Source organism: Chrysemys picta, chromosome 6 (assembly GCF_011386835.1).
Source record: "Chrysemys picta bellii isolate R12L10 chromosome 6, ASM1138683v2, whole genome shotgun sequence".
In the NCBI taxonomy this organism is placed as follows: domain Eukaryota; kingdom Metazoa; phylum Chordata; order Testudines; family Emydidae; genus Chrysemys; species Chrysemys picta.
Window position 1 is genome coordinate 25,399,122 of NC_088796.1, and position 16,132 is coordinate 25,415,253.

General features: G+C 37.8%; 1 protein-coding gene across 1 annotated transcript in view; it reads left to right on the forward strand.

Annotated features, from left to right (window-relative positions):
- The first annotated feature begins 32 nt into the window (after positions 1–32).
- Positions 33–16,132, forward strand: part of SLC1A3 (solute carrier family 1 member 3) — a 91,320-nt gene continuing 75,220 nt past the window's right edge. The window contains exons 1-2 of the mRNA XM_005306904.3: positions 33–204; positions 1,954–2,233. Coding sequence (XP_005306961.1) covers positions 2,053–2,233 — 181 coding nt within the window. The 5' untranslated portion in view covers positions 33–204; positions 1,954–2,052. The remainder of the gene's footprint in view (positions 205–1,953; positions 2,234–16,132) is intronic.

Sequence of the window (16,132 nt, forward strand, 5' to 3'; positions counted from 1 at the left end):
TTTTATTTTTTTCCAGAGTTGGATTAATAGTCTCCTCCCCTTTTCTTAAATTGCAGTGATAGTAAGTTGCAGTATCCGGAGCACATGCATATTGTCAGTCTTCTCCTTCTCTTGCTCACTGAATTTTTCATCTTTTTTGTACCTACTGGGAAATTTACCTTGTTGCTTGCCTTTTGTGCTGGGAACATTGCAGAATTTGAAAAGGTGAGCTTGTTTACTTTATTGGTGTTTTTTGCTTTTCATTCTCTTCCTTTGTAAAATACTTTTCTAGGTCATTTGATATAATGATGCTTTGGGGGTATACTGAATGTTCTTTCTTGATCTTAATCTTACTTAAAAAGCGCAGATTGGGGTGATATTGTGTTAAATGGGGGGAAAGGGGGTTGGGTGAATCTATAAGCTTGTTACAAAATACTCCAAACTAGTTTTCCTAAGAAAAATCTTTCAAACACACAGCAGTCATGCCTCCAAGATCAAAAATACCATACACAATAAATTTAGCTCAGCCTAAGAACTTTTCCCCTACTCTGCAGCCAATTAAGAAAAGACTAATTAACTATTATAGCTTTTTCCAATTTAAAATATACATTTGTTAAAAAAAAAAGGAGAGAGGGGAGACAGGAAAGGGGGAATGGGAAATGTGTGTTTATAGACAATCTTGTTAAAAATATATTACAATGTATTAAAATGCAGGGAGAACAGTATATTAACATATTAGTTTTAAATATATATTTAACTTCAAAAGCAAGACCAAATCCCATCAAAAACATTTTCTTGCCTTTTTAAATAACATGATAGCCCCTTCAATCATCCTTCTTCTAAAACTTGAACTTTCTAAATGCTTTCTGCAAAGCTCATTAGGCAATAGATGTAGCAAGGCAGAAAGACAAATGATCTATATAATTGAGAATGGATTTCAGTGGTGCAGCCAGCTATATCCATTCATGAATTTGTGACCCTACCAGAGAAATACTGGAATAGATAGCAGGCATAGTTGTGTTATCCAACATTATGGAAAAGCAGATTCCCACTTTGCAAAATAGTTTTGTACAGATTTAATTACAGAATAAATTAATTTCAAGTGGTCAAAAAAGTTACAGCGTGTTTGAAATGAAAAGTAGATTATCTTGCGAACATGTCCCAACTATTTTAATGAAAGCTTTAAAAAAAAATCTTAAAGCCAAATCTGTAGTGTGATTTTTATCAGATCATATCAATGCTTTGCCAGTCAATGCAAAGCATTATCTTGTAGTGTGAACTTGTAATAAACATGAAGTAACAAGCTAACTGGGTTACATCTTCTGATGTTTTACAGATGTGTTCAGAGTAGCTTACACACTTCAAAGATGAATGTTACTATCAAAGACATACCTCCTGAGTAGTAAGTAAAGAGAGAAACTATTCCTGCTGTGTTTTGCAATATAACAGGAGAGAAATCAATGCAGGACAAAGCATTAAAATTATCTAGAAACATCTGAAATACATAATATTCTGAATGCTATGATTTAAAAAGATATTATTTATCAGAAGTTTCATTGGAAAGGTGGGATAGGCAGATTCTGTTCAGATAAATGTGTGCCTGCTAAATACATGAAAATGAGGCATGATCAATAGTTATAGATATACAGCAGCTGATTCTCCTGTGACATCCATTTTATATTATTGTAACTCCATTGACTGCAGTGAAGTTACTCCTCATTTATACCAGCGTGAAAGAAGAATCAGGCCCACTCCCTGCAGATGCAGAAATACAGATCTGAACAAAATCTGTATTTTCAAATCAGGGTTCCACCAAACGTTGCACTTATTTACCACATACTGCAATCAATTAATTAATCTAAATAATCCAAGTCTGATTGTTATATGATGAGTATTTGCCTGCATGCGTAGATATGACTAATCATTCCTCTGAAGTTTAACTTATTGTGACATTTGACATATCTTGTCTTCTAGCTTCCTCCTGCACTTCCCAAGGAAGAAGATCTTCTGTCTTTCTGGGGAGATTTTAACAGCAGTAAATTATAAAAGAAGAAATCACTTTTCAAAATATAGATGACTAAAAGTAACGGAGAAGATCCAAGATCTGGAAATAGGATGGAGCGCTTTCAGCAAGGAGTACGGAAACGTACACTCCTGGCAAAGAAGAAGGTGCAGAGCATAACTAAGGATGATGTTAAAGGTTACCTAGTGAGGAATGCCTTTGTGCTCTTCACCGTCACTGGTGTCATTGTTGGTGAGTAATTTGATCAATAGGGATATTCTGTTTCTCCATTGCATTTGACAGCCTTAGAAAATGTCACTTGGCCTCAGCAATTAGCATTCTGAAAGAGATCCCAAATTCTTCTCCACTGATAATAACTTACTGGCTTGGAGCATTTTTGGCTATGAAAGTGTATGTTGAAGTTTTGGAGAAAGTATAATTTTAGTTATTCTAGTATTCAAAGAGGTGAATCATTTCGGTGAAGGACATTAATTCAGCTGTTTTATTAATTCCTCTGTTTAAGAATCAACCCTACTATAACAGAATCAAAAGGACTGAATAATCATACAAAATCTGTTTCTGCCAAAAAGCAGTTGCAATACAATGCCCCAGAATGTCACTTTCCACTAACCCATACAATCAACATGTTGAAATGAGATACAGAAGTCCCCAATATTAATTATAGGGTCATTTGCTTCTCAGACAAGCCAAATATCAGAGATCAGAACCCAGAGTCTTAACCTTTTGTGTTTTCCCTTGACGAATATAAAATAAAACACAAACCTAAATCCAAGGTCATGCTTTCTCAATTACTCTTATTCTTACACTTGCATCTTTCAGATACAATCTGAGAGGCAATAAGAGTTCTACCTGCTCAAGGACTGCAGGATGGTGCCTGATTAGACATTGTTTTTATACATGGTGGAAATTCAGTAGATCAAATAGCATGCTCAAACTTTTCAGCTTCCATTGACTTCAGTCGGAGGGGGTCTGGCCCGCAAAATGAGCATTGCTGGATTTAGAATGTGCCAAAATTTAAAAATCTTTTAAAATATTTTTAGCTACATAAAAGATTGATTTGATGGAAAGACTTTTTATCTGAAGACAATGAATTTTCACCAAAAAGTGATCTATATAGAAATATTTTATCATTATTCATAATTGTTATTTTTCTTAACTGGAACTTCGCTATCTAAACAATATCATCTTGCACTGAATAAAACAATTCCTTCTATTGTGGAGCAAGTAGATTTTGGTTATATAATAAAAAAAATTGTGATCAGATTAATTTCAAGCCTAAACATATTAACCCGCTCACCCACATGCCACATTTTAGAGTTTACAAATGAGGCCAAATCCTGCTTGGGTGAGCAGTCCCATTAATACCTTGTAGAAACTGCTGTAATGATGCTTTCTTATGTGGATTTGATTGCTTCATTTCCTAAGCTTCCTTAGGAATCAGACATCATTGTTGCTTTTACAGTTCCTCATATCTGTAGGATTATTTGTAAGAAGTCCCATTTTATTGGTGGTTTTTCGCTGACAGAAAATGCAGTCTGGGGGCCAAATACAGTACCTACTTTATATCCCTAACAGAAATAGCACCTTTTCGCTTTTTATTAACAGTAATTGGTTAACAGTGTTTTGATTCCTAAGTAAGAATTTGCCACAGTCAACAAAAAATTAATTAATATCAGTAACGTAAAACATAAAGTGTTTTTAACTGGTTGTCCACTAAGGAAGGTGCATTATAGGATCTGAAGTTAAAAATATGATTTAATTCAAAAGCAATCTAATTCTTAGACTGTAATCTGCTCACAGCAGGGTATATCATTAAGTCTACACTGAGGCACTAGCAATTCTCCCAGCATTGATCTAGCACTGGTGCAGTTCCCCCAGCACTAGCAATGGTGGGAATATTAATATAGGCTCTCATGTTCACTAGCACATCCACCATTGCTAGCACTGGTGGAGTAGCAATGATGCTTGAACTGTTGAAAATTCCCAATGTAGAAAAGGCCATTGTGACAAATTCTGACTACTCATACACTGGTATATCTGGAGTACATCTCACTCCAGCACCTTCAGAAGAGTTACATTGAATACACTAGTGCAATGGAGAGCAGAATTTGCCTATGTTTGCAAAATGATGTGTAAATTTACAGTATATGCACAAATAAAGGGGAGTCATATCTATGGCTCTCAAAAAAGCAACTTCACTCTTTAGTGGTTATAAATAAGTAGACCTCCTGTTACTGCTATGCTGAGGTAGAAATATATATTAATAGGGGACTGGATGGCTTAACAGTATGAACACCTCTAAATTGTCACTCTAAATCAGGTTGGTAACGACTAAATTTTGTTACCATCTCTCAGTTGTTTGGCAATCTACATAAAATCAGATGGTGGGCTTGGTCTAGTTCCTAGTGGACAGTAGTCCACATCACAAAACTAATCACCAATAGCACGAATTGACAACCTTGTTGGCTGTCTCAGTAAAAGGACCAGGGTTTGAATGAACATGAAAACTGAACTGTGTTTTTGTGCCATGGCAGGATTGAAACATCACCAAGGGGTAGCAGGCAGGGCACATTTGAGGAAGCTTTCATTGCTGACAGCCCAGGCTCTAACAATTAGATAAATAAACCAAGGGCTTTAGTTTCCAGGGCTGTCAGTACAGTAGCTTTCAAAAGGACTCAATTCACTAATAGTAAAATCAAACGTTACGTACCAAGACTTTCCTGCAGGCCATTTTGTCAAGGTGAGAAAGTAGGTTTAATATGGCACTTCCCACTTCATTTGTTAAGCAGGACTGATTCTGGTAGAGATTAAATTTGTAGGATCATAGGTCTTAGCCCACAATTTCAGGACCATAGTTTCAAATGGGCATCTGAGTTCATGTAACAATTGTTATGAATGCATAGATACATATTTGCTCATAGAAAGTGAATACACATTTATATGATTTGTGCACATATATTTTGTTGACTTAACTGACATTACCTAGCACTCACCTATAAGCAAGAGCATAGTGCACAGGGAAATAGCATCATGATCCTCACAAGATAAGGGGAAGTGTATCTGTTACCTCTAACTTCAGGTGCTACTGCAATGAAAATTGAAGAGAATGAACAGAACTGATGAAAAAGGATGGGTGTATACATGCTATTGCAAAGCATGAAACATGAGAGAAGGAAATGCAAAGTGCCAATTATCTTTGAGGGGGAAGCACAGAATCAATTGCCCTAGGGTACAGATAAAAGGCTTCCGTGGCTGCTGCAATAAAAACAATTAAAGTAAAAAAATTAAGCTATTGATATGGAGATGTCAGAAGTTTCTCCAGAGCTAAAGCTGAGACTAACTTCTATAATATGCCTGGTTTTGGCACCTTTTCTGAAACCTTCAAGAAAGTTCTTTTTGGTGTCAAATGTATGGTCTGTGACTCATTATTACTATTATTATATTTTTATAAAATTGGAGCTGATTTCAAACAAGCTATCTTCGAGAAATATGATGTGGAAAAAATAGGTCATTCTAAAGTTTTGAAAACTTCTGTAAGTTTTTTTGTCTGCAAAATGAGTTGTCTAGAAACTTTATGAGCTTTTCAGTGAATCTTGGCAAGATCTAGGGTCCAGAACCTATTCTGAGATGGAGAAAGGCATATTTGGGGAGTTGTTCACTAGTGAATTGAGTATGACAAAATGATCAATAGCACTTCTAAGGTGTGCTGCAGGTCCTGATGGCTTTTGGAAAGTTTGCAGGAGGTCTTACAGACTTTGAAATGTTCACCAAAAACTTTGGCATAATCTCAACGGCTGTTCCATTCCCCCATGCTTCCCTCCTTGTACAGTCTCTCCTGATTCCTGTTGCCCACCACCCAGTTTTCAAAACTTCACAGGAGTCCAGATTTTTTCCAGAAGAACTCCGAAACGCCACAGGAACTCCAGTGGAGTTTGGTGGCTACCCAAGGGAAAAGCTTAAGTCACATAGAGTTTATGAGTAGAACTCTTGTGAAGCCGGTCACAGGGGAGCACTACTAAAACTGAGAAGTCCAGTGGTGCTAAAGAAGAATGGGGAGTACATAAGATAAGCAATAGTTCCTGCATATTTTGTGAGGTGATCATGACCCTAATGAACTCTCTAGCTAAAATTTTTTCACAGTGCCCAGTCTAACTAATCTAGTTGTGCACTGGGACACTCCATGGGGGAAAGGGAAGGAATCCATTCCCCAGTCCATGGAGTGAAAACGGTGCTGCTTTGTTACTGCTAATTAAGCCTAATGGCTGGAATAAGTGAAGGACCAGAGCATGTGCACAGCAGAAGATTCTCCTGCCTCACCCCACAAAAGAGTAGAACTCTGAGCCATACAGGTGATGTGCACCCCAGCATGGTGTACCCAAATTTTACCTCCCTGGTGTGGTGAAACTGCTCCTCTTCTGCTGCTCAAGGGCCCTCTCTAGCCCGAGAAGAGGGATATAATTTTCCCCATGTAAGATGCACATGACCCCAATATACACTTCGTAAGTGCACATGGCCACAGTGCCTGAGGTAGGGAGCTTAAAATTCACATGGGACCATGACATCAGGCTACGATAGTAAGGAACCACAGCAAGGTGTGGTTTTAGGTGAGCAGGCATGAGCACATCACATAGGGCACAAAGGGTTCACCTGGAAGTGAGCAAAAGGGACAGAGACATATAAGAAGACACTGAAGAACCTGCACAGTTCACTGACTCCTCTCACTGAATAATTCCAAACTTTTCAAAAATGCCTCAAGCATATTCCCAAACAAACACTGAAATTGGAGTTAACATTGAAAAAAAAATCACTAAGGGAAAAAAATATAAAAGATCACTTTAATTTTCTTACAACAGAACAAAACCTGAAAGTTCAAATGTACCAAGTTTTCTTTATCAGTTACTACTTCTTACAATACTACCATTCCTTTAATTTTACAGTTACTACACACGCTCATATTTTGAAACTAAACAGAATCCAAAAATTCAAATGACTACCATTTTATTTAAAGCCACATGCAGTACAGAGAAATCACATACTTGGTCAATTTGGGAATCAAAATGTACATATTGGGGACAGATCAACCAAGGTACAAGTGCTTTTAGATAAATAACTATATGTACACACTTCCTATGCTCCAAACTCTGGAACTATCATAGGGTAGAATAGTGCTGAAAAATACCATTTTGGAGCAGTCATAAAATCTGTGTGCAGAAGTACACATTTACTGCACTCTACATACAAATTGTACTAATATCATAACTTTTTCTAAATAGATATCAGAGACCTTCTAAAAACTCATTCTAAGTTGTTTAAAGCTGATTTAAGACTACTTCTTACAGACTAGATTTGAAGGCTATGTTGCATGGAATGTGAGAAGTTGACATGAGCACAGCATTAAAGATGTTTGTGTGGCTTTAACTATGATTTCAATAAGAAATTCTCTATGTGAAAAGATAACAGGACAGGGCAAAGGCTCTATGAAAAAAAATATGTTACAATAGATAGAATGGGTGACCTGAACTTTGTCTGAAGGTCATTTTATGGGCTGTATATTTTCATGACACCCAGCATATGCCTAAAGGGGATTAAAAACACTATTTTAGCTGGAGCTATTGTAAAAACTATTGTTAAGGTTGCCTGACCCTTTCTAATCTATGATTCAGTTGCTTACAAATTTCTGAAACTTTCATCTTTCAGGCTGAAATTTTCACTATCATTTCTTTAACATAACCTGGAATCTAAAAGATTATATTAATATTTAAACCATATTTCAGGGTAATTCCAAAAGACACCATGATATGGCAGATTAAGTAACATTTTATATGTAGCTATTATGTTTACAGATGAATTGTAAGGGAAAGTATTTTGGAAAGTAAATAAAGGGCTCCTGGTTTTAAGGATTTTAGTATGAATCATGAAAAAAAGGAACAAGAAAATTGTTAGATTTCTGTGTCTATCTGGTATATCCTTGGCTACATAAGGTAGGCTGAGTGACAGCCAGTGATAGTTAACTAAGAGTAAAAAGACATCCAAAATAATTGCATTTTGAGGATTTTTTTGAAAGAGGTGATAGTTCTAGGTGAAAAGTACACCTGGAAAGAGGAGCAGGGTTGTAAGTAGGAGAAGAGACAAAGGGAATTGGAGGTAGTTCAAACAATTAACATTAAACCTTCATGTATAGAAGAAGTAGGTGTGTTTTCTGTGAATGTTCTTGTTTGTTTGTTTTTTACAAATCTGGAGATTGGCTATTGGGATGGGTTCTAGGTCATAAATAGAAATCAGTCAGATGGTCTTATACTTATTCTTACTAGATATTGGCATGGCTTCCACATTTCTTTGCAAATTGGCAGAACTGACACAATGTTTGTTCAAGAAAGGTGTAAGATTGAATAAGAGATGTGTTGTGCATCCTGGTTGATCTGCCTTAGGTGAAATACTGTATACAGAGAAGGTTACATGTGTCTACTTATACCCCTAACTGCATCTAGTTCATTATAGCCGTTCCTCAATTTCATGAGGACCAACTTTACAATCCAAACAAAAAATGCCACACACCTGTCTGGGTATCAGTCTATCAAGACTCTACTTAATCAGATATTATTGGAAGTACCGAAAAGGCAACTCACAGATGACACTGTCTAGTGCACAGATTTTGGTGTTTCTTACAATTATTTTCACCTAGCCTTTTTTGCCATTAGTGTAGTCTTTAGGATGAGTGAGTTGTAGCCCTTTCTGAAAAACGTTTAACAGACCAGGAGATTTATTTGTAGATGCCATATCTGCAGGTGATGTGAATATACATTCATTAATCCTGTATGCAACAGGATTACAGGATTCATGGACCACCCTTCCTAGAGGTGTGATCCTTCAAGAGGTTGAGCACCAAAGAGAATGCTGGGAAGATACAGATGAGAGACTCTGAGGCTGAAACGTTAACAGAAGTGCTGTAACAAATCGATACATTAAACAGACTGTACTCTCAGTAATACTGGACAGTATTCATCCAAGAATTGTTAAGAAATTTAAGAATGAAGTGGCTTAGCAAATATATGCAACTTATTAAAAATCAGCTAGTATACCAGAGAGCTAGAGGGTTGCAAGTGTTGTACAGGAACCTACCTATCTTTTAATAAGTTGCTAGAGGTGATCGTGTGAATTACAGATCAGAAAGTCTTACTTCAATACCAGGAGATATGATTGCAATGATCATTAAAAATTATAAAAACACTTAAATAAGCATGATATAATAGGAACAAACTAGCCTGACTTTTGTGACAGGAAATCCTTGCTCTAACCTACTTAGATTGTTTGTGTGTGTCAAGAAATGTTGAATAAAAGAGAACTTGGAAATATAATTGAACTGGATTTTCAAATCTCCTTTGACAATGTCCCTCACAAGAGTCTATGTTGCATGAAATGAAACATCTTTACTCCCTAGTGTTTACAGGCATAACATACTTTTGGCACAAGCAGAGTTTGATTCAACAAACATTTGTTTAGCACTGTGACAGACACCTCAGTTACACAATTAGACTACCCAAGTACTAGATTTCATACATTAATGGGTGGTCATTGCAGGAATCAGGAGTTATGATAGGTCACTATAGAGATCATGTATTCTGGATGTTAGAGCAAACAGTTTCAGGAACTAATGAAAATAATGAGCATATTATTTATAAATGGGATTGTGACATGGTGCCTATGACTCCCTCCCAATAGAGTTAGAAGGAATGAGTGATAGGAGTTAGAGTATGATATGAAGCTTGATGTCTTATGAAGTATGATATGAAGCTAAAGCAATATTGGAACTACTAGCAATTATCTTTGAGATAATTGAGGATTGGAGAAGGGCAAACATAGTACTTATCTTTAAAAAGTGGAACAAAGAGGACCTAGGGACTGGTCATCTAACTTTGATATCTAGAAAGATACTGGCATAAATTATTAAATAATCATTTTATAGGCACCTAGATGATAATAAGGTTATAAGTAATAGCCAACATGTATTTGTCAAGGACCAATCTAGATTTCCTTCTTTGACAGAGTTACTGGCCTCATGAATTGGGGAAAGCTGTAAACGTGATATGTCTTGATTTTAGTAAGGCTTTTGACACAGTCCCTCTTGACATTCTCATAAGAAAAATAGGGAAATGTGGTTTAAATTACCATAAAGTGGGTTAAAAACTGGTTCAAAAAAGTAGTTATCAGTTGTCAAACTGGGAGAATGTATCTAGTGGGATCCCACACAGGTCTGTTCTAGTTCCAGTACCATCCAATGATACAATATTTTAATTAATGATTTGGACCTGGAGTGGAGAGTGTTCTTAAAAAATTTGCAGATAAGAGAGATTAGTAGCACTTTGGAGGACAGGAATAGAATTCAAAATAATCTTGACAAATTGGTCTGAAATCAACAAGATTAAATTCAATAAAGACAAGTGCAAAGTACAACACTTAGGAAGGAAAAATCAAATCCACAACTACAATGTGGGGCATAATGCTAAGTGGTAATACTACTGAAAAGGATCCAGAGATTATAGTGCATCACAAATTGAATGAAACTCAACAATGTGATACAGTTGTAAAAAAGGCAAATACAATTCTGGGGTTTGTTGAGAAGCGTCATATGAAAGACATGGTAGGTAAGTGTCCCACTCTATCTTGAAGTAGTGAGGCCCTCGGCCGGAGTACTGAATCCAGTTCTGGGTACCACACTTTAAGAAAGATGCAACAAACTAGAGAGAATCCAGATGAGAACAATCAAAATTATAAAAGGTTTAGAAAACCTGACCTATGAGGAAAGATTGAAAAAGCTGGTCATGTTTAGTCTTGAGACAAGACAGCTGAAGGAGACCTGATAAAAGTCTTCCAACAGATTGGGCAAACACCTGTCAGGGATGGTCTAGGTTTACTTGGTCCGCCTCAGTGCCAGGTGCTAGATTTGGTGACTTCTCAAGGTTTCTTCTGGCTGTACATTTCTATGATTTTATGAAAGTGGGCACTTTCCACAAAGTATCATGCACAACTGTACATCCAAGAAGTCAAAGCTAAGATGTACTGATTAGGTAAAACAGGTATTAAACAGAACCAAAACATGTGTATCTTTTGTGGGAAGGACTCCTACCTGTAGTTATGGATACACTGTTCATACATTTAGATAAAATGATGTGGGATATTTTAACACAAATACAAGACACTATAAAATCTTATATAAGACTATCTCTTAAATTAGATCGTTAACTCTTTAGGGAAAGGACAAAGTGTGTTCCTGGGTGTTCATATACGAGACCTGGATCCTAACTGTGGCCTTTGGATGCCTCACCAATATAAAGGAAAGATTATAATGGATGTGGATATTTTGAAATTGTTGTACAGTAAATGGGAAAGAATCATAAACTGTTAGAGAATATGTCAACTTCCAATCCAGGGAGAACTGGAAAAGAGAGAAATGTAAAGTTAATAAAGAAACTCTGCAAACTGACCAGTATATTAAAATCAATATTCCATTCTGCTTAAGAGAGAATAACGTACTTATCTGTTGGAAGCCATTATTTTAGGGACCAAAAATATGAGCACTTGTCAAGAGGGTGCAGCAGGAGTGATATCCAGACAGAAAAGTATGTCAAGATAATTGTAAAAATTATAATAATAACAACTATAAAGTGGCTAACAGGACCTTAATTGTACATAAAACTTTGTAACACATATAATGGGATATAATCCATGAGCCAGATTCTGATCTTGCTTACACTAGTAGTGATCTGGTGTAATTCCAGTGACTTCAGTAGAATTATTTAGGATTTACATCAGCATAACTGACATTAAAAACTGTCCCTCTACTTCAAAACAGATTTTAAAAATAGGACAGTATTATTCTGCACTTCTAAATAACTTCCATCTGAGGATCTCAATGCATATTAATGAACTATGTTTCATAGAAGCCCTGAGAGTTCTGACAGAATTATTCAGTTCATCAAAATTGAAACATCCTGTGTAGTTTATTCTATTTCAACAAAGTTCCAATGGAACTCTGCCTGCCAGACAACTTTTGAAACATGTCTGGTTTCCTGCCAGCTTGCTTCTCAGTCCCAGGGCTTCCAGTGTCTACAGCCTTGGGGCAGCCAGCCAGAAAACCTGCTCCAGAGTTGGGGTCCCAGGATCCATAGCTCAGAGGAAGCCAGACAAATGAACTGCCCCTGAGTCAGGGACCCCAGGTCTTCTAGGGTCTGCAGTTCTGAGGAAGCCACCCAGGTGGACTGCCCTGGAGACACAGACTCCAGGACTTTCCTTTACACAGATTTTCAAAATTTTTGGTTTTCATTCCTAATTGGAACAAAATCAAATTTCAAAATATTGAAATCCCCTGTGAAATGGAGACAAGTTTCAGAGTGGTAGCGTGTTAGTCTGTATCAGCAACAACAACGAGGAGTACTTGTGGCACCTTAGAGGCTAACACATTTATTTGGGCATGAGCTTTTGTGGGCTAAAACCCACTTCATCAGATGCATGGAGTGGAAAATACAGTAGGAAGATATATATACGTAGTACATGAAAAAATGGGGATTACTACTACAAAAGTGATTTTTCCTCCTGCTAACAATAGCCCACTTTAATTGAATTGTCTCGTTAGAATTGGTAAGGCAACCCCTATCTTTTTATGTGCTATGTATATATATATCATCCTACTGTATTTTCCACTCCATACATCTGATGAAGTGGGTTTTAGCCCACAAAAGCTTATGCCCAAATAAATTTGTTAGTCTCTAAGGTGCCACAAGTACTCCTCGTTGTTTTTTCTGTGAAATGGAATTATCTTCTCCACACAAGTCTACTGGCTAGGTACAGTAGTTACAGCATTATTATCCCAATTTCGCAGATGAGGAAACTGAGATACAAAGAAGTCATGTGACTCACAAGAAATCTGTGACAGTCCCAGGAATGGAAGCCACATCTGATGATTCCCAATCCTATGCTTTAGCCACATGACCCTCTTTCCTTGTAGTTCAAGTAAAGGAGAAATCAATGGTGAGAAACCAATGTAAGAAGGATTCGTGGAAGAAAAGGGTTTTAAGGAGAAACTTGAAGAATGACAGAGAAAGCATTTGGTGGCTAAGAAGCAAGAGAGTATATAAGTTCTAAGTATATAGGGTACCATAAAAGAAATACTGAAGCCAAAAAGTAAGGAGAGTGAGGTGGATGAGAGATCTGAGGGTAAACAATAATGTACAGCACAACTCAGTAGATAAGGAATATCTGAAGGTAGCAAAGGGTTGACAGTGATTGTTTTTAAAATGTTTATACAGCTCTACCCCAATATAACGTGACCCAATATAACACAAATTCAAATATAACGCAGTAAAGCAGTGCTCCGGGAGGTGGGGCTGCGCACTCCGGTGGATCAAAGCAAGTTCAATATAACGCAGTTTCACCTATAATGCGGTAAGATTTTTTGGCTCCCAAGGACAGTGTTATATCGGGGTAGAGGTGTAGTTGCAGCTTGCAAGTAATTAGCCTTATCATGGCACTTGCAATATCACCCAATACAAATAGAATTGGCCAAAACATGAGTTCAGGTTTACAGGAAATTTTGCTATTTTAAAATTTCGTGAAAACCAAAATTCCAAAAATATTTTGTTTCAGAAACACCAAGACATGGCGTTTCTGAAACTAAATTTGCTCCCAAGGACTCTGACAGCCACTGAGTGAAATTGATGTCCTTGATAGTTTCACTCAGCAGCTGCCTGGAGCTCCCAGGGTCTGTGGCTCTGGGGAAACCTTGACATGTGAGCTGCCCCGGACCAAAGACAGTAAGGCTTCCAGACTCCCAGGCCAGCTGGCAGCCCGAATCATCAGTAAGCCTGAGGGTCTTAGGCAGTCCATATGGCAGGGCTGCCTCAGAGCCACAGATCCAGGAATAGAAAGAATGAAATTTTGATAATTTGAGATCATCCATTTGATATTAGGGAAGATTTCAAATATATGTATATGTTATAAGAAAGCATCCAGGTGATTCTGGGAGCACAGACATGCAGAAGGTCAAACAGTATTAAGAGTAGAAGTGTTGGGGGTGGTGGTGTTTGTTTTGGTTTATTTATTGTGGGAAGAGTCTCCGATCAAATCAGGAATTAAAGGTCATATCTGTGATAGCTGATGTCCCACCAGATAGTTTCATTTTTTGGAACCTGAGCCTCTAATGATTTTTATGCCCTCATCATGGAGGAATCTGCAAAAGATGAGACATGCTCTTGATCTCAGATGAGACATTCTCACATGTAGAGGTTAGTAAAGGGGAAAGGAACAAGTAAGGGAAGTAAGGATGTCATACAAATGAATAACCAACCAATCCCACAGCAATAAACACTAAATGCCCACAAACGAAGTAAAAATAACAAAAATGCCCTCATAGTCTCCCCACAGCCCATAGTTGGTTGGTGGAGTTGGAGATCAATGAGAACTAAAAAGCTGGTGGTGTCCTAGCTCTTCCTTCTGGAAGAGAGGTCCTTGGTGGCCACAAGCCTTGGCCATCCCTGGTTTCTAGTTCAGAGGAAACTTAGCAGGCTTGGGTGGCAGGCAGTCCTCACAGGCAGTGGAATGAGAGGATTCAGTCTCTTACGTGTGGAGCTGTGGGCTTTGGGTCAGTCTCAGCTCCCCTGGCTGAAAGAGACAAAACAGCATCTGACTTTCTGCTGCACTGAGCAACCCTTGGGTTGCTTCCCCTCCAACTGCTGTAACTTGTCACTTTGCAGCCGGTTCTATCTCCACAAACTGTTCCTGCTTGTGCTCAGCTCACAGATGGGGCAGTCCTAGCCATTTGCAGGCTATCTGGGGCCTGCAGTTGGGTGCCTGGCTTGTCCATAGGGTGGCTGGTTTGACCCTAAACTGGTTCTGTCTCTCAAGCAGAGGGGGAAGCAAGCAGTCCCTGTTTCAATTCCCCCAGTTTCTGCTATGTGCTGCTGTCTGTAAGAAGTGCTGGGAGCCGCTTCTATCAAGTCCCCAACTGGTAAGGGACTACACCCAGATAAATTAGGAGGATTATACTACCAAGAAAAATATATTGGATGATATTCTGTGCTGCATCTTTAAAAGAAAACACACAGATCTTTTAGCCTAAGAGAATGGGAATTAAAGTGGCTTTAAGCTATCTTAACACCCTCCCAATTCTGGGCTGCTCCAGGGTCTGACATAAACCCCAACATAACTTAGTCCTTGGGGCTTGTGTGAATTACTGCAGTAGGCATCAGTGCAGCCCAGAAACTCTATGTGCTACAGCCCTACCCCTGACAATCCCCTCCTGCTCCTAGCCAATCCCTGGCATGCCTCATACTCCAGAGCTTCCAGAAGACAGCTTGTAGAAGGAAGACAGCATCCTCCTGCACCAAGGGAATTATCCCCTGGCTAGAATAAGGACTTTTAGAACCTGTTTAGACTATTTCACCCCTTTTACCTGAAATGAAGGGGCTGAAAATGGGGTTAGAATCTCCCCCACTGAGCACACAATATTAAGGAAAATCAAAGAGGCATAATAAAGCAGTAATAATGGATGATTTCATACCCACATATAAAGTGGTTATATGTCACAGTGGAACAAGGTTTAGAGAATCAATTTCTCGATAATTTAAATGATTGCATGATGGAACAATTAGTTCTCATGCACACAAGAGGCAAGACTACACTCAGCTGAGTCCTAAGTAAAACTAGAGTTGGTTTAAGAAGTAAGAAGAGTAAGAGTTGGTTTAAGATAGAGACTTTAAGACTAAAACTAGAGTTGGTTTAAGAAGTAACTACTACTTTAAGAAGTAACTACTGAGCAGTACTGACAACAATATGATCAAGTTCATCTGGAGGTGAGAATCTAGTCAAAAAGACCCTAAAGTAAAGAGTATATTAAAATCCATAGGTTCATCATGGCATTTACTTAAGTATATCATAATGGAGTCACAGAAAGTATGCTTACCCCTAAATAACAAAGGAAACAAGAAGGCAAGAAAAGTAGTAATGGGGTTAAATGGCAAGGTACAGGAGGTCATTTTAGATGAAAAATCAAACCCATATGAAGCCAATAGAAAGGAACATAAACGAGGGCAGATAACATGTAAGATGGAAATAAAAAGGGTAAATTAATCAAAGTCT